At 35.1% G+C, this 18730-nt stretch overlaps 3 protein-coding genes across 6 annotated transcripts; all 3 read left to right on the top strand.

Annotated features, from left to right (window-relative positions):
* The first annotated feature begins 1319 nt into the window (after positions 1-1319).
* Positions 1320-6475, top strand: LOC105255882. 2 transcript variants are annotated; one of them, XM_025414108.1, is made up of 7 exons: positions 1483-1546; positions 2974-3183; positions 4287-4500; positions 4583-5428; positions 5506-5741; positions 5828-5999; positions 6095-6475. In XM_025414108.1, the coding sequence occupies exons 3-7, from the start codon at positions 4383-4385 to the stop codon at positions 6223-6225; spliced, it is 1503 nt and encodes a 500-aa protein (XP_025269893.1). In that variant the 5' UTR covers positions 1483-1546; positions 2974-3183; positions 4287-4382; the 3' UTR covers positions 6226-6475. The 2 variants fall into 2 exon arrangements, with proteins under 2 accessions (XP_025269892.1, XP_025269893.1); XM_025414107.1 differs by lacking the exon at positions 2974-3183 and having other exon boundaries at positions 1320-1546.
* Positions 6476-12503: 6028 nt separating this feature from the next.
* On the top strand, positions 12504-15398 carry LOC112639594. Of its 3 annotated transcripts, none has more exons than XR_003123584.1 (2): positions 12504-13519; positions 15312-15398. XR_003123584.1 is itself a non-coding variant. In XM_025414131.1 (2 exons), the coding sequence occupies exon 1, from the start codon at positions 12593-12595 to the stop codon at positions 13448-13450; it is 858 nt and encodes a 285-aa protein (XP_025269916.1). In that variant the 5' UTR covers positions 12504-12592; the 3' UTR covers positions 13451-13494; positions 15312-15357. The 3 variants fall into 3 exon arrangements, 1 of the variants encoding a protein (XP_025269916.1); XR_003123585.1 differs by having other exon boundaries at positions 12504-13503; positions 15312-15369; XM_025414131.1 differs by having other exon boundaries at positions 12504-13494; positions 15312-15357.
* Positions 14488-16229, top strand: LOC112639586. Its single transcript, XM_025414116.1, has 3 exons — positions 14488-14548; positions 14691-15079; positions 15312-16229. Exons 1-3 carry the CDS (start codon positions 14488-14490, stop codon positions 16227-16229), a joined length of 1368 nt encoding a protein of 455 aa, XP_025269901.1.
* The last annotated feature ends 2501 nt before the right edge of the window (positions 16230-18730 follow it).

The following is an 18730-nucleotide window of genomic DNA, read 5'->3' as shown; positions in this document are numbered from 1 at the left end:
ACATGCGGAGAAATTATTCATGCGAACGTATGCGGCCCAATGGAAGAATGTTCGCTTGGCGGTGCTAGATATTTTTTGCTAATTAAGGACGATTGTTCACATTTTCGTTTCGTCTATTTTATGAAACAAAAATCAGAAGTCGCGAACAACGTTAAGAAATTCGTGAAAATAGCACAGAAGAACAACAGACACAACATACGCATTTTCAGATCGGACAATGGAACAGAGTTTGTCAACGATGAGATGAAAACATTTTTCAACGAAATGGGCATTCATCACCAGCGCACGGTCCCATACACGCCAGAGCAAAACGGGTGCGCTGAACGAGAGATGCGAACGATTGTTGAGTCGGCGCGAACGATGATTCATTCGAAAAGAATGGATAAGAAGTTCTGGGCGGAAGCGGTGAATTCCGCGGTCCATGTTTTGAATCGAACTGGAACGAGTACTGTTCCTAACAAGACGCCGTACGAATTGTGGTACAACAAACGAGCAAAGATTGACCATTTGCGGATTTTCGGCTCAGAGGTTTTTGTGCACGTGTCAAAGGAGAAGCGACAGAAATTGGATCCAAAGGCGATCAAGTGCATTTTTGTCGGATATGATGGCAACTCGAAAGGATATCGTGTTTGGAATCCGAAATCGAGAAAAATCGAGGTAGCTCGAGACGATTTTTCTTCTGGAAGAATCAAGGGTTGTACTCGACATTGATGACACAAATGGTTTGAAGGTGAATGATGCAGAAGTCAACGAACAAGATGATGATCAGCATAGTGATGATGTTGATGTGGAGCCAGAAACACCATTGAAGAAACGGGATCGTGGAACTCTATGTGACGTAAATGAGCGGAACATCATAGGACATCGTTTGCGTGATCGAAGTACATTGTCTCGTCGGCGATTGACATATGACGACGCATCTGCTCATCATGTGGCCATGTTAGCAGTCAACGATCGCCCAGTCAGAAATGATTCATCGAAATGATATCGATTGAACGTCGTTCATATCGAAAAGATGTCGATTCGAAATTTGCGTCGAAATTTTGAATTTTGTGAGCAACATAAAAGTGCGTTTATGAAAAGTTTATTAGAAGTTTCATGCAATTTTTGATATTTTAGGTAAATATATTTTATATATAATTTGATATTCTCTCTCTTTTATTTTTTATTATATAGGGATCGAAACGATATCGTTTTGATATCATTTCGACATCATTATAAATATAGGAGAAATTGAATGTTGAAACGACATCGAAACGATGTCGATTTAGGAAAGCATCTGATTGGTAAAATATTGTGCACGTGATCCATATATGCGCATGGTGCACATAACAGTATGCGCGCGCCTACGATGATACGTCTTCCCGCTTTCCGTTTGCCTTTGTGTTACTCAGTGAAATTATAGGAAAAGAAATTTATTTTTTCTGATAAAACATTCTAACCAGGATTTTGTTACATTATTTATTAGTGTGTGGCATAGTGATTTACTGTTATAACAAGCAATTATAACAAAGTCATTTATTAGCACACAATGGAAGAAAATCCGGTAAGTTTTGTAAATTACTATTTTTAGGTTAGGCTATTATTTTTTATTAGTAATTTTCTTAGACTTTGCGCACAGTGTAGAGAAAATATTAGGAATAAGAATAAATATTAATCATTAGATAGGCCTACTGCACAATACAAAAGTATACACAATAAGAATAGAGAATAAATTTCCATTAACAGAAGCAGATAGATATTAAGGAACAATAGATATTCCCTGCTTCTATTGATGAATATTTTCTATTTTTTATTCCTATTGCTTAATTACACTTTTGTATTGTGCAGTAAGCTTAATGCTTAATATTTATTCATATTCTTAATATTTTCTCTATTGTGCATAGGGGTCTTAGTCGAGTGTAATATAAGAGATATTAACTCTTGTTTTTTTTATATTTTTTTTATTTATTTTAATATTTTAGTTAGTTATAATACTATAAATATATAATGTTATATCTATTAGTATTTCTTAATGAAGTGTTATTAAATTCATTTTTTATAATTTGTCACTATCTAAGATTGTTTCTAAGCCTATGAAAAGAAAATTGCGTAGAAGAGCTGCAAAAGCTGTCATGAAAAAACTTAAAGCCGATGAATTGCAAATGAAAATCAATAAGATATATGTACAATCTTCGGATAATAGTTCAGAGGTATCATCAAATATTGAAGAAAATTTAGTGTTGTCAGATGTTGCTAATGATGAATGCTATTGTGATGTTCCTGAAGAAAGTAATAATAGTGATACATCTGTACAAGTTGAACTGATTGCTGAACATATTGTGTCTGATTCACAGAGTGAATTGAGTGAGAATCCACAGTCTGATAGAAGTGAAGTCGAAAATGAGAATGCGATGGTTTTTAAAAATGTTGCTCAAATAGAACAATTTGTTATTGAATCACTTCGAGCGTGAACTTCTGAATCAGGTGTCCTTTCTATGTTAAAAGTCGATAATTTATTAAAACGTCTCAGTGTTGGTTTCCCTAATATGCCTAAAAGTTACAAAACACTTTTGAAAAGTAATATTAATCCAGAAATAAATATCTGTCAAAATGGAGAGGAATATTGGTACAAAGGTGTTAGAGCTAACTTGGATCAGATGTTATTACAAGATTATTTGCAAGTTCATAAAAAGATTATAATTGATATTAATATTGATGGTTTGCCGCTCTTTAAAAGTTCCAAACTTAAATTTTGGCCAATTTTAGGGCATCTTGTTGGGACTCTAAATGAACCTTTTATTATTGCCATTTACTGTGGAAAAAGTGATCCTCAGAATATTGAAGAATATCTAGAAAAATATGTAACTGAATTAGAAGATTTATTTCATAATGGCTATAAATATGAGAGCAACAATTATGAAGTTATAATTAGAAATTATATTTTAGACGCTTCTGCAAGAGCATTTATTAAATGTTGTAAGGGACATTCAGGTTACGCAGCTTGTGAGAAGTGCACCGTCATTGGAGAATACAATAACCACAGGATTACTTTCATAGACCTTAATCAACCTCTCCATACAGATGAATCTTTCAGAAATCGCGAGCAACCTCAACATCACGAAGGAACGTCACCACTTGAAAGATTAGGAACTGGGCTTGTATCGCAATTTCGTCTTGATCCAATGCACCTTCTATATATTGGTGTGTTTAAAAGATTACTTCATTTTTGGTTGTTTGTGGTTGGAGCATGGAAACTGCATGGAGATATTATTAATCTTATATCTGAAGTTTTTGTGTTTCTTAAAGAATTCTGTCCCCAAGATTTTAATCGAAAGCCAAGATCTCTAAACGATTTTAAACTATTCAAGGCCACTGAATTTCGTCGCATACTTTTATATGACGGCATCGTTGCTTTCAAGAATTTAATTCATCATAATATCTATAAACATTTTCTTCTTCTACACAGCGCTGCATACATTTTGTCTAGTTCTACTCTTATTCGCACTCATCTTCACTTTACTGAGCAATTCATCAGAACTTTTATCTCTCATTCAGTAGTTATTTATGGAAAGAGTTTTGTAGTGTATAATGTGCACTCACTCAGTCACTTAAGTAAGGAATGTCAAGAGCATGGTACTATGGATAATTTTAGTGCCTTTCGTTATGAAAATCGTCTAAAGTCAATTAAAGATTCCCTGATGTCATGCTATAAACCGTTGCAGCAGATAGCTAGACGTGATCTAGGAAAGGAAAAAATTAAAATTATTCTGGATTCTAAGCCTAATCAGTTTGTACTCTCTTTAAAACACTTTATTGCAAATGAAATTATTCGTGGCTCACAATATCGTAAAGTTATCATTGATAATATATGCTTCAGAATAGGTACAAAGAACTCTTGTTTTAAAACATCAAATGGTAATGTTGTTTTGCTAAAAGATATTGTTTATAGACATCGAACTCTATTTTTTGTTGGTTGTAAGTTTCAAAAACAGGAAGACTTTTATACATATCCACTTCCCTCTTCTGAACTAGGCATTATCTGTGTTTTTCAGCTTGAGGAGAGGAGAATAGCATATCCTCTCAATGATATAGAATGCAAGTGCTACTTGATTCCAAATCAAGAAACTTGGTTGTGTGTGCCGTTACTTCACACTATTCCCTTAATGAAAAAAGCACATGCAGCACATTACATGAATTAATATATATAATCTAAACATTTTAGAAACATAAATAATTTAAACATTTATAGAACGTAATATATTTATATTCTTATTTTCTCTCACTTCTTATTTTCTGTTTCACAGTTTGTTGTATTAAAATTTTTGCCAACAAATAAGGATCCAGATACATATTTTGATGTTGGTTTAAGAAAGTGGATTTGCACAGATCTTGATGATGAAATGTGCGGAAAAACATATTGGCCCCCTAATTCAAACTCTGTAACACAACTAGTAAAAACCGAAGAATCTTTTAAAACTAATTGGCCAAAACACGATGTGGAAGTGAAGAGATTTTACAGTAAAATTTTATTTTATTTTTTTGTGAACACACACTTTTATATATATATACCCACATTAAAATACTTCAACAATTTTTCTAGATACTTATCCAAAAGCCCGTGCAGCTATTTCTGGATTCCTTGCTGATTCTAATTATGAAACTGAGATAGAGCAATACATGGGTCGAGGGAAAAGGAGGAAAAAGAGTCGACAAATTACATCATCAGACAGTGATTCTAATTCTAATGTCTCATTAAAATTAACGACGAAAATTATTCCTGCTCCTCCTCCTGTGTTTCTCAAGAAAGCTTTCTCCAACACTCAACACTGTGATAGTGATTCAAATTCCAATACTTCTTCAAAACTGATGAAGAGGAATGTTTCTGCTTCCTCTACTATTAAGTTAAGTGAGGTTGAAAAACTTCAAGAAGAAAAGTTTGAAGAAACAAACGTAAATAAAAGGGTAAAAACAAAAAGACCATTCTCTAAACATTCTAACGTGAACTTGACAGGAAAAGAAATTCAAATAGCAAAAGAAATTGCGGCCTCGAAAATGAAAAGGCCAGAATTATTAACCTCATTAAGCAAGACTATAAAAAGTCCATTAAAACCTGTGTCATCATCTGTGTCAATATCTTCTCCAACTTCTTTCAATTCACTGTTTACAAATAGTCCTGCTAATTCTGATACAAGTGTTGTTCAAGAAGAAGAAAATCTTTTTTCAAATGTACAATCACCGATGCAAAATACAATACCTGAAGACAATTTGTTTATTCATTCAACTTCAACGCAAGATTCTATGACAACCGATAATTTTAATCGTAATTCTAAGAACATCAGCAGTGACTCAAACTGCGAACATTCATCAAAATTATCTAATTCAAGCACCTCCCATCGTACGTACGGACGAATAACATTTAAAGAGCAATTGCATAATAAGAACAAAGGTAATTTTGTTGCGATATGAGTGTAAAACCAATATTTGCTTTTAGTGATTCTAATTTTTCTACTATGTTTATTGCAGAGGAGACATTAAGCTTATTCAAAACGAAACTTGACAGAACACTTGTTATAGTAGAAGAAGTTTCTGGAAAGCTAGATATTCTCAACATGAACATGAGCAAGCTCATGAGAGTTATAATACCTTCAGAAAAGAGAATTTCGCGTCCTGAAAAAATGCCAGCATTACCGCTTAACACAAAACAAGATTTAGAAGAATTTAACAAATTCTTGGAAGCGGATCATAATTTAGCTGCTGCTGTAAATAAATAATTTCTCTTTGATTTTTTGAAAGAAAATTTCCTTCTATATGTGCTTACTAATATTTCATTATTTCTCGTTTACAGTGTCATTACATGTCTAATTATATGAAGTTAAGCGTGAAGAATCCCGAAAGGAAAAGCGCAACAAATATGCTAACAAAATTACTCTCTAATACACTGGCAAGTGAAATAAATTGTGACGGAGGTAATGGGAAAATTGCTTTCAAATCGCTTAAACTTTATGATTTGTTTCAAGGTAATTATTTACATTAATACGTTGGATTTTTTATTATTTTTATGCAAAAAGATGCAAAATGTTTGATATTTATATATGTACATGTCTTGTTCTAGGAACTCTTCAAATAGCTTTTTCGAATAGTGATCTTACTGAAGCAAATGCAGCTTTGGCTGGGTGGTTAAAAGATGCAAAATGGCGCAAGCAGTGTGACGGCAGTTTGGGAAATAGGAAGAAAAAATCTTAAAATTACGACTGAACAAGAGTAGTGTTTCTATAAATAATATATCAAATGTTTAATTACTTATATATGGGTTCATGAATATATCAACTTTTCTTGCATAAGCATTTTGCACAGAACAGTATGGGATTATTTGTGCTTTGATAAGATTATTTTTATACTTTAAAGAAAATGTGATTGTTATTTTATGGCAGAGTCTTTGATAAGATTACGTTTTATACAACTCTTTAAAGAAAATGTGATTATTTTATTTAAAAAACGCTTTATATTTTTACATTATATTATTATGTTAATTATATTGGGGCTCTCTTATGGTTATTTTTATTTTCATGTATCAGAGTTAGATAAATGGTTGTGTATGTATAATATTTTAGTTTAGGAAGCGTATAGAGAGATCTTGATATTGTTAAAACATATAAATATTCTAAGCGATTTTTCCAAAGATAATAATATATATATATATATATGTACATGTATATACATAATATATACATAATATATACATAATATATACACACTTTGGCATACAAAGTACCGACTTTTTTTATAAATTCTAGTTGGTAAATATTAACATATTCTTTTGACAAACATTTATAATAAAAATAATGATAATAGCAATAATGTTATATGTATTATCAATATATGTATTCACTATTTATAAAACTTACCATTATTGTAGAATTCATATATTTTATCTCCTTTTTTATTATTATATGTAAAAATCGAAATGTCTTTCCTTCCTAAAGATATACGATATATATAGATAATTATGTAATCAAATTAAAATATTGTAGTATTGTAGCCTATTGTAATATATATATATATATATATATATATATATATATATATATATATTCACATATAGAAATAAGAACAAAATATAAATAAAAAGATTCATCCATTTATATAATTACTATGACAATAGTAACACTCTGAAAAATTTTGAATTAATATACGTAAAGAAATGATTGAATAAAAAAGTAATCATTTATATATATATATATATATATATATATATCATCATTAATTTTTTAATTTAAATTTATATATATATAAGTTTAAATTTAATAATATAAAAAAATTAATGATATACATATAAATTAATTGACTTTTTTCAATCATTTCTTTACGTCTATTTTATTGATTCAAAATTTTCACAGTAGTGTTATTACTACTGTTATAAATTATATAAATTAATGAACTTTTTTATTTATATTTTATTCTTATTTCTTTTAAATAAATTACAAGATTTCTCAATATTGAATTAAAAAGATCGATTCGAGTTTCTATTTCGACGTCGAAAATCAATCGAAATTGGAGTCAAAAATTCATCGAAATCAATAGAAATTTCGAAATTTTTCGATCTTCATTTTCGATGTCGAAACAACGTCTTTTCGACAAATCATTTCTGATTGGGGAGGAACCAAGGACGTACGAACAGGCGATTAAATCGGCGGAACGAAAGCAGTGGGAGCAGGCAATGGATGACGAATATGCCTCGCTTATGAAGAATCATACGTGGATTCTAATCGATCCACCAGAAGATCAAAAGGTAATTGACAATCGTTGGGTATACAAAGTTAAATTTTGTATAGATGGTAGCATCGAGCGCTTCAAGGCGAGACTGGTCGTGCGTGGCTTCACCCAGGAGTATGGATGACCGTGAGACGTCAGTGGTGGTCAAGTTCACGGATTCGATTACCGTGAGACGTTCAGTCCGGTGGTCAAGTTCACGTCGATTCGAGCCATCCTGGCATTGGCAGTGTCGAAGCAGATGTCTCTCAGGCAATTCGACGTGAAAACTGCGTTTCTGAATGGAGACCTGGAAGAGGATGTCTTCATGAAACAGCCGATTGGTTACGATGATGAGAGTGGACGAGTATGTAAGTTGGTTAAAAGCTTGTATGGTTTGAAGCAGGCTTCACGCTGCTGGAACCGGAGGTTCACATCGTTCATCACAAAGTTCGATTTTAGGCCAGCCAATCGGATCCATGTGTGTTCGCATGCAACAGAAAAGATGGAATGATTGTATTGGCAATCTACGTGGACGATGGACTCATTGCATCGGAAAACGAAAAGGCCATATTGCCAATGATTGACCATTTGCAAAAAGAATTCGAGATTAAGATATTCAACGTAGGATGCTTTTTAGGATTTGAGATCGATCAACGATCGAACGGATCAATTCATGTCAGTCAACGGGCATACGCACAAAGAGTACTGCAACGTTTTGGCATGATGGACTGTCATGCAGTCTCGACACCACTAGACGCTGGACAGAATTTGAGTGACTTCGAGGCGGATGGAGAGGTCAATTTTCCGTATAGGGAAGCGGTAGGCAGCTTGATGTACTTGGCTGTGGCGACGCGACCGGACATCACCTTCGCGGTCGGAAGTATCAGTAGATACTTGGAAAAGCCGGCCGAGCATGTGAATGCTATCAAACGCATTCTGAAGTACGTAAAGGGTACCTTGGACATGGGAATACTCTTCGAAGGAGGCAACGATCTGACATTCTGCGGCTATAGTGACGCAGATTATGCGGGTGACAAGCGGACTGCACGATCGACATCGGGATGTGTCTTCCTATTTGGCGGAGGGATCATCAGTTGGGGTTCGGAAAGTCAAAAATCAGTGGCGTTGTCAACAATCGAATCCGAGTACATGGCAGCGTCGTATGCTATAAAGGAGTTGATATGGCTGAAGCAATTGCTGTCGGAACTGCTACAAACTGAAATGGATACGCCGAATTTCTTTATGGATTGTCAGAGTGCGATTCGGCTTGTGAAGAATCCGGAATTTCACAAGAGGACCAAACACATCAATGTTCGATACCACTTCATTCGTGAGAAGTTCGAGGAAGGTGAATTCGAACTGAAATATGTGTCAACGAATGAGCAGTGTGCAGACATTATGACAAAGGCATTGCCAAGGGCAAGGCATCAATTTCTTCGTGCATTAATGAACATAGTTCCGTTCGAAAATTGATTGTTTCCTTGTTTTTTTGTCATTCTAAAGTATTTGATTAATGAGTAACTTGTAACTAAAAGTGGGAGTATTGAGATTCGAATACGCGCCGATGTCTCACATATGGTTTAGTTTCAAGTTTTTTTTTGGTAAGGTCCCCTACCCTTTCGGTCCCATATGGATATGGTAACGGAAACTCGGCTGTATGTCCTGTAGCCTGAGAATGATCGGGCACTTCTTGACTTGATTTCTTACAATAAACACGCGGTTCAGCGTTTCTCTTAATTTTTCACTTTGGCAAGTCTTGTGTGTTTTCTTTCATTTAATAACCACGTCCTATCACAAAACGCGACATCGTCAACAATCTGACATAAGATTTTAAAAAACAGTGTATTTCTTTATAACCATGACAGGATTATCGGGACTTGCTCTATTAGCATATTCAATACATTCATTTGAAGATCTTAATTTTAATTCATTTTCGTAACGATAAATATGTACTGAAACCTTTTGGAATAAGTAAAACGTAAAAATTTTGACTTTTACAATAACCGTGAAGTGTGACCATAGTCTCCATTAAATTGAACAAAGTTTAAAAAATCACTTTTGATTGGCAGATCAGCAATTTCCACTAATAGTACACCTCTTACCGTTTTTAACTCAATATTATTACAGAGGAAATATATTCAACACATTCAAACAGAGAGTACCAAATGATATTAATAGGTAGTTGCGTCTATCTTTTATACTTCTTTATCCCGACTTGATTATCATATCCTCGAGAATAACATGTAAAAAGTTTTAATCATCGCTCATTATTGAAAAATTATTATCAAATAAACTTCCTGGTAATAAATTTTTCACGTATATTCATGCAGAATTGAATATAATTTTACATAACCATATACAGAGTGTCCCAAAACTCATAATCAATCTTTCAAAGACAGATTTATCTTTGCAATTAAGCCTTAAATTAAAACTCAACTAAAGTAAACTATATTTAAAATTAATCAAAGAATGTGGTTTTGTTAATATTTTATTTCTACAAAGCTTAATTTACGAAAAAACTCTTATTTCCAATCACTTATAATTCGAAAATTATTAGTGCCTCAACATTCTCCTTGAGGAAAAATCGTCTTCAAATGATCCCAGGAATCTGTCTTTGAAAGATTGATTATGAGTTTTGGGATCCCCTATAATTGTGCAAATATATGTATAATTATAAATAATAGAGTACAGGTCATAATATATATGTACATATAAGTGCAATAACTTTTACATATAATTATATATAAGTGCGCATTTTGCATACTTATATATGAATTTCTGTTAGTTTAATATGTAATTATGTATAAGTATCTTGCGTCATATATAAATATGTATAAGTAACATGGATTTCTGTTAGTTTAATATAATAATAATATATCAATAATAATATATAAGTCTTGCGTCATATATAAATATGTATAAGTAACAAATATAATTCAGATACAATCATATAATGGCCACGTTCGAAACGGTGGCGCACTTCTGCCCAGGGCATCCCTACCGGCGGTGTAGGTACGGGAGGGAGGAGAAAGCGAAGGCCCACCCTTACATCCCCCCGCGCGCGCGCATGTGTGTGTGTGTGTGTGTGTGTGTGTGTGTGTGTGTGTGTGTGTGTGTGTGTGGGGCTACAGCGAAGAAGTGTCGATTAAGTATACTTCTTGATTGTGTAGACTGTCAATGTTTAATTCCGAGCGTGGTCGTTTCGAACATGGCCATTACAAACGTGTGGCCGTTTCGAACGTGGCCGTTTCGAACGTGGCCGTTTCGAACGTGGCCATTTCGAATGTGATCAAATTTATCCGTGGTCATTTCGAACGTGGTCAAATTATATCTACTCGTCACAAATCTGGGTTCTTGACTGATAATGCACTCGGCGTCGCGACGCTTGATTTCTTAAAATCTGTGTTTTTAAATAAGAAACCTGACTGCTTAACGTGTCATTTCTCTTCTTTATATAGAGTTCTCAAAGACGCAGTAAATGTTTTATAACTCGTATTTTTCGTATTTGTATGCATACGTTTATTCCTTTTTTATAGAGTCTGTATTGGAAACAGCTCTTTGAACTATTTCGAATTGATACCAGATTACTAATAAGTTATAAAAAAACATGTTTTTTTGCATATTTATATATACTTTTATGATTTTATTTCTAATCAGTAATGCCAGATTCCGGTTTTTCGGTAGTATGCGGTAAAAATCATCTCATTAAATCTAAAAAAATTAGAACTTAAAACTAATCTAAGTCCAATCAAAAATTCGTAATATGGGTTCTGATGTATGTATAGATATATACATATTTTTATGATTTTACTTCTAATCAGTGATGCCAGATTTCTGTTTTTCGATAGCATGTAGTATCATAAAAAGGATAATAGAAAGAGACAAAACATGATTCTCTCTCGCTCTTTTCTCACAGAGAATAGGATGTTTACATTCGCGAGGAAGCCGAGTCCGCTTATCTTTACGACCTGTCAAGTGCGTCGAGAGCGTCAGCGAAACCGCGAGTCGAGAGCGAGCGAGATGACCTATCATTATACTACAATGTCTCGTTCTCAATGATTACATGTAGTAGCGCTATGCCCAAGTCCACAACGTTTAGAGAACTAAAAATTCGAATTTCCTGCTTTCAGCGCCACTCCTTTGAGTGTAGCGGTTACCTACTTCATTGTTGTTCGTTGTGCCCAACGAAACACACGTAAAGTACTAACGGGCAATATTTATTGAAAATAAAGAGTTGCTCGGATTAAAAATGGGAAAAGATAAGAAGAGAAAACGGTCTCGATCGCTTTCGAGATCTCGTTCGAGATCCCGTGATCAAAAGCGAAGTAGATCTGACGAGAAATACAAGAAAATGCAATCTCAACTAAATAACCTCGCTTCTCTCGTCAACGATCTGTTAGCCCAAAGGGACAAAGGAAACAACAGCGACAATTTCCACAGGTAAAAAATTTACTTTTTCCATACGAAAAGTAAAGGCATTTTCCAAACGAAATTTGCCGACCCAACAAGAGTATTAACTGCCAAAAAATTTACTTTTTCCACACGAAAAGTAAAGGCATTTTCCAAACGAAATTTGCCGACCCAACAAGGGTATTAACTGCCAAAAAATTTACTTTTTCCACACGAAAAGTAAAGGCATTTTCCAAACGAAATTTACCGACCCAACAAGGGTATTGACTGCCAAAATTTCCGCAAAATTCCACACGAATTTGCAATCCCAAAAAAGGAACCTTTTTTATGCCAAAGTGCAGTATATTTAATTATGGCAGACCCAATAAGGGTATTTTTAGAAAACATGTTCAAATAACTCCACACGAAAGAAAAAAAAATAAAAAAATCATACCTGAATGTGGTAAGTATGAGGTTATTTTCTGTTACAGATGCCACTTCCAATAAGGAAAATGTTCCACCCATTGTGGGACAAGAAGTCGTGATAGATACCCAAGATGGCGGTCGCAAAGACGACTCAAATTTGACGCCAACGTCTGAACAAGACGATCCTGAACACGATGGGTTAGTAGATATTCTCAACTTGTTGGGAGAGGATCCCACTGCTTCTAAAGAGAACGCAGTTAAGCTACATCCAGAAATTGTTAACCGTTGGAAAGAGATTATGAAATTCGGCTTGCCAGAGGAGGCTAAAAAAGTTTTGCTAAAAAAATTTCCTCGAACAGGGGAATTGTACACTCAACCTCCAAAAATCAACGTAGAAATCATACCAGCAATGACTGAAATTTCGAAGAAAAGAGATCAACATTTTACCGATACACAGGAATGTGTAGGTACAGCTATTACATCACTGGCGGCTGCAGTGTCACTTTTACTCGAGGATCCAGAAGAAGGTGTGGATCAAATAAAATTGATTGAATATTTAAGTGACACAGGGAAACTGTTGATCGACGTTTTCCGACAGCATTCAAAAGCCAGAGCGTCCTTCATTACTCCCATAATGAAGAAAAGTGTTAAGCCACTGGTGGACTCTCTGTCTCCAGGTGAATGGCTTTTCGGTGATAAGTTGGCTGATCAGATCAAGGAGGTAAAGACAGTTGAGAGTGCCTGCAACAGTCTTAAGGCGGTTCATAAAGTTACCAAAAAACCTCTCCAACGCTCACAGGAAAACTGGAGAGGCCCATCTGCCCAGTACCGGCAGACGGGCGGCTACTACAAGAAACTCTTCCTCCGATTCAAGTCGAGGACACAATATCGATCGAATTAGACCAGTCGGGAGAAGAGTAAACCATCGAAGGAGTCCAGCAAGAAGTAGAGGAAGTAAGACAAATAGGAGGTAGATTGAGATTTTTTCATGAGGAATGGAGAAAAATAACGACAGATAGTTATGTTTTAAATGCCATAGAGGGTTACTCTATACAATTCGAAAAGAGTCCTTATCAAAATAAACCTCCTGAGCGGCAATCTTGGAGTGAGGAGGAATCAGCTCAATTAGAGTTAGAAATTAAAAATTTATTACTCAAAAATTCAATTGAGGAATGCGAGCCATGTGAAGGACAATTCTTGTCTCCAATTTTTTTGGTACCAAAGCTAGATGGCGCCTATCGATTTATACTAAACTTGAAAAAGTTAAATAAGTTTATTGACGCACCCCATTTTAAAATGGAGGACATCCGATCAGTAAAAAATTTGCTAATTCCGGAGGCTTTCATGACAACAGTCGATCTCAAGGATGCTTATCTAACGGTTCCAGTCTCTGAAGACAGCAGAAAATATCTCCGTTTTGTTTTTAAAAATAAGCTATATCAATTTAGGTATCTTCCATTTGGCTTAAGTTTAAGCCCATATGTTTTCACGAAGATTATGAAACCTGTAGTAAGGATTTTAAGAGAGAGGGGTATTCTAATGATAATTTATTTGGATGATATGTTTTTTACTGCCAAAAGAGTCAAAAATTGTAAATATAGCATATTGGAAGCTAGAGAGTTATTAGAAAAACTTGGCTTTGTGATAAATGAGGAAAAAAGTTCACTAATTCCTTCAAAAAAGTGTAAATTTCTGGGTTTTACAATTAATTCGATTAATTACACTATTGAGTTGACTGATAAAAAGAAAATCCAAATAAATAAGTTACTAAAAGAGTTTACTGTAGGGAAATCTTGTAAAATTAGAGAATACGCTCAGTTACTAGGAGTTCTGAATGCTGCGTGCCCAGCAGTGGCCTACGGTCTTGTCCACTCTAAAAGATTAGAAAGAGCAAAATTCCTTGCGTTACTAATAAATGACGATAATTATGAGGCAAAAATGTTGATTAAAGACAACTTAAAAGAGGATCTCGATTGGTGGAAAATTCACAGTCAAATCGGTATCAACCCAATTCGAAAGTCGAATTTTGTAGCTGAGATTTTTTCTGATGCCTCTTTGACGGGCTGGGGTGCATATTCTAATGATCAATCGGCTAGTGGTTTTTGGAATCAAGGGGAAAAAAAGACACATAAATTATTTAGAGTTGTTAGCGGCCTTCATTGCTCTCAAATCATTTGCTCATAATTTACGAAATTGCGAAGTTCTACTGAGACTGGATAACACGACTGCTATTGCGTATGTAAATAAAACCGGCGGTGTTCAGTTCCCGATACTGAGTGAATTGGCCCGAAAAATATGGCTGTGGTGTGAGGAACGAGGTATTTGGATATACGCGACGTATATCGCTTCGAAGGATAATATCCATGCAGACACAGCATCTAGGATCACAAACATGGACACAGAGTGGGAACTCTCTGATAAAGCATTCCAAAAAATCCATAATAAATTTGGTCCATTTAGCATCGATTTATTTGCCACTTTCGAGAACAGGAAAGTTGACAAATTTTGCGCAAGATATCCAAACCCAGAGGTTTTTAAAGTAGATGCCTTTACTATACCATGGCAAAGAGAGAAACCTTACGCATTCCCCCCTTTTGCACTCATTTTGCCAACACTAAAAAAATTCATTGCAGATGAAGTGGAAGGTGTAGTTGTAGTACCTTATTGGTCATCTCAGCCGTGGTACCCCCTATTCAAATTGCTGCTCAGAGGTTCGCCGATAATTTTTAAGCCAAATAAAACCTATTAAATTCTCCTTGTAGGTCCAAAACGCACCCTCTAGCGAGAACACTTTCATTGGTGGCCGGGAGATTATCAGGAAAGCATTTCTAAATAAAGGACTCACTGAGGCAGCAGCTGAGTTGATGGTGAACTCAGTATCTTCATCAACCTTGAAACAGTATGAATGTTCCCTGAAACAGTGGTATTCTTTCACAAAGGAAAAGGATCACGATATGTTCAACACGAACACCTCGATAATAATTGAGTTTCTCACTAAACGGTTCCAAGAGGGTGCGAAGTATGGAACTCTAAACTCCGATAAGTCAGCAATAGCACTTATCACAGCACAGCAGTTTTCAAGTGACAAGTTGATCTCGCGTTTCATGCGCGGTGTTTTCAAAAAACGCCCTACAAAACCAAAATACGAGACAACATGGAATGTTGATAAGGTTCTGGATTTCATACAAGAGCTTCCAAACAATGATTCATTGCAATTGAAGGAATTAGCAGGAAAAACAGCTACCCTGCTTGTCCTCATCACTGCACATCGCTTACAAACAATGGCTGTAATTGATATTGATAATATTATCTTCACAGAGTCACAAATTGAAATTAGAATCCCATCTTTAATTAAAACTTCAAAACCTGGAAATTTTCAGCCCAACATGGTGTTACCTTTTTTGAAAGATAATGAGCGTTTATGTGTAACCAAGTCCTTGTTAAAATATCTAGAGATAACGAAACCAATTAGGGGAGATCGCAAAAATCTGTTTATTTCCAATGTTAAACCACATAAACCGATAACAGCTCAAACTCTATCTCATTGGATTAAAGCTTTTTTGAAGAAAGCTGGAGTTGACACAGATATTTTTTCAGCTTATAGTACCAAACATGCTGCCGTTTCCAAGGCCTTTAGCAAAGGTGTCGATATCGATACTATCAGACGCACAGCGGGATGATCTAAGAAGTCAAATACTTTCAATAAATTCTATAATAGGCCAATTAATACTGATAAGGACACCTTTGCATTCTCCATTCTTAAGTGATATGAATATGATACATTGTTCCTTAAAAAAAAAAAAAAAAAGTTTAAATAAAAAAAAAATTAAACACAAGCTCTGAATTTCTACATGTAATCATTGAGAACGAGACGTCGTAGTATAATTGAACGATCAAACGAGCCCGCCGAAGGCGGGCGAGGTTCGATCGTCATTATACGAAGACGTCTCGTTCGAAGATGATTACCTCCCACCCTTCTAAAATAAACAAACAAACATATTAGAAGTGACTCGATTTATCTAAATTTATTTTTCTATTCCCCCAATGTTACCCGTAATCATAAAATGAGAAGTCATTACTTAATTTCTGTGTTAATTTTTCCTTTTTTAGATAATGGTCTCTAAACACAATGAAGTAGGTAACCGCTACACTCAAAGGAGTGGCGCTGAAAGCAGGAAATTCGAATTTTTAGTTCTCTAAACGTTGTGGACTTGGGCATAGCTGGCGCTACTACATGTAATCATCTTCGAACGAGACGTCTTCGTATAATGACGATCGAACCTCGCCCGCCTTCGGCGGGCTCGTTTGATCGTTCAATCAAAGAATTCCGAAGTCTCTTACAATCGGCTTCTTCACTTCCTCTATCCATTCGCAATTTACGAGATTATAAACTAAAAACTGAAACTCCTATTTGTTATTTTATCGATATGACAGTAATTTTAATGAATTACTTAGATTTTTGCGATTAAAATGATATCAAATAATCAATCGGATAAATGTAGTTAAATATATATAATCAAAATTTTTATTATCAGACCAATTAAAAATTATCCGATTTACGTCGTGTTTGATAAGCGGACTCGGCTTCCTCGCGAATGTAAACATCTCATTAAATAAAAACTGAAACCCCTATTTTTTTATTTTATCGATATGAAAGTAATTTTAATGAATTATTGAGATTCTTGCGATTAAAATGATATCAAACACGACATAAATCGAATAATTTTTAATTGGTCTGAAAATAAAAATTTTGATTATATATATTTAACTACATTTATCTGATTGATACCGCGTTTGATGTTGTTTTAAAATTTGTCGTCATTGTCGCAAAATTTTCATTGTTCCATTACAATTACTCGCATACCCTATAAATATATCTTAAAATGATTAATTTATTTATTTCTCACAATTTGTCATCGGTCGCTTGCCAGCGGCAGGCTTGATAACGAGATGAATATGACAGTATATGAGTACGTAAGAGCGAGTGAAACAATAACAGAAGCGAGCAAGAGAGAAATAGTATGCCAGACTGCAAGAAAGACTCGGTTTTCGAGTCTTCGTTGCTTGTTCTATTCCTATCTCGCTCACTCTTATTGCCATTTCGCTCCCTCTTATTACCTTCTCGCTTGTTCACATACTCCCGCGTACACTATATGTACATATACATATATATATATATATATATATATATACATATATACATATACATACAGTAGCGGCGGAAAGTATTTTGACAACGCGTTTTTTGCAGATAAAGCGCACATCGGGCGCGCTGTTGATTAGAAGTTGTTGTTAGTGAACACTTTTCTGCAGTCTGCAGCGGTGACAACATCAGTCTTGATTGAGTGGATGTTTCGTTTCGGAAGTGCTGCTGTTATCTTTAATCTGTAAGTCGAAAAGTATTTTGACACAGAAGGTTTTGTCTAAAAGAGACACGCAGGGGCTCACGTAAGTTACTTTATTTACGGTTTTTGTTTACTTTATGTTTTGTTTATGTTCAGGAGCTATGCAAAAACAAAAGGAATACTCCAACGACATAAAGTCGGCTGTTATTGCAGCATTGAAAAATGGAAAATCTCAAGCTCAAGTAGCGAGGGATTTTAATCTGAGCAGACAAATAATCTCGGTTTGGATCCGTAAAGAGCAGTCCACAGGCTCGGTTAGCAACAAACAAAGGTCGGGCCGACCGCCAAAACTCACTGACCACGTATCTAGGATTATCCGCCGCATGAGTGTCGCTAATCCACGTCTGACAGCAGCTGACATTAAGAGAGATCTAAATGAGAATCACAGTCTTGACATTAGTTTAACCACTGTAAAACAATGCCTCCGCAACGCGAATTTGTTTGGCAGACGCCCTTCCAAAAAGCCATTCATATCCGCGAGGAACAGAAAGGCGCGTCTCGAATTTGCTCAAAAGTACAAAAACTGGACTAGTCAGGAGTGGGCTCGTGTGCTGTGGAGCGACGAAAGCAAGTTTAATATGTTCTCATCTGATGGAATAAGGTATATTAGACGACCTCCGAACAAAAGAGATGACCCCAAGTATCAGGTACCGACCGTTAAACACGGTGGTGGCCATGTCATGGTTTGGGGCTGCTTCTCTCGTTCAGAAGTCGGTCCGTTAGTCGAAGTGAAGGACATCATGGACCGATTTCGTTATTGCGAAATACTGCAGAAT

This window comes from Camponotus floridanus, unplaced genomic scaffold, assembly GCF_003227725.1.
Source record: "Camponotus floridanus strain SB8 unplaced genomic scaffold, Cflo_v7.5 scaffold77, whole genome shotgun sequence".
In the NCBI taxonomy this organism is placed as follows: Eukaryota; Metazoa; Arthropoda; class Insecta; order Hymenoptera; family Formicidae; genus Camponotus; species Camponotus floridanus.
This window is presented reverse-complemented; position numbering and strand designations above follow the sequence as displayed.

Excerpts from the sequence above, each read along its gene's own strand:
- LOC112639586 (XM_025414116.1), top strand. The coding sequence starts at position 14,488 with ATGTTGATTAAAGACAACTTAAAAGAGGATCTCGATTGGTGGAAAATT. Across the intron at positions 14,549-14,690 it reads GAAAATTCACAGTCAAATCG|AGTTGTTAGCGGCCTTCATT; the intron begins GTATCAACCCAA and ends TAAATTATTTAG. Across the intron at positions 15,080-15,311 it reads CAAGATATCCAAACCCAGAG|GTCCAAAACGCACCCTCTAG; the intron begins GTTTTTAAAGTA and ends TTCTCCTTGTAG.
- LOC112639594 (XM_025414131.1), top strand. The coding sequence starts at position 12,593 with ATGAGGTTATTTTCTGTTACAGATGCCACTTCCAATAAGGAAAATGTT.
- LOC105255882 (XM_025414107.1), top strand. Across the intron at positions 5,429-5,505 it reads ATTGCATAATAAGAACAAAG|AGGAGACATTAAGCTTATTC; the intron begins GTAATTTTGTTG and ends TGTTTATTGCAG. Across the intron at positions 5,742-5,827 it reads ATCATAATTTAGCTGCTGCT|TGTCATTACATGTCTAATTA; the intron begins GTAAATAAATAA and ends TCTCGTTTACAG.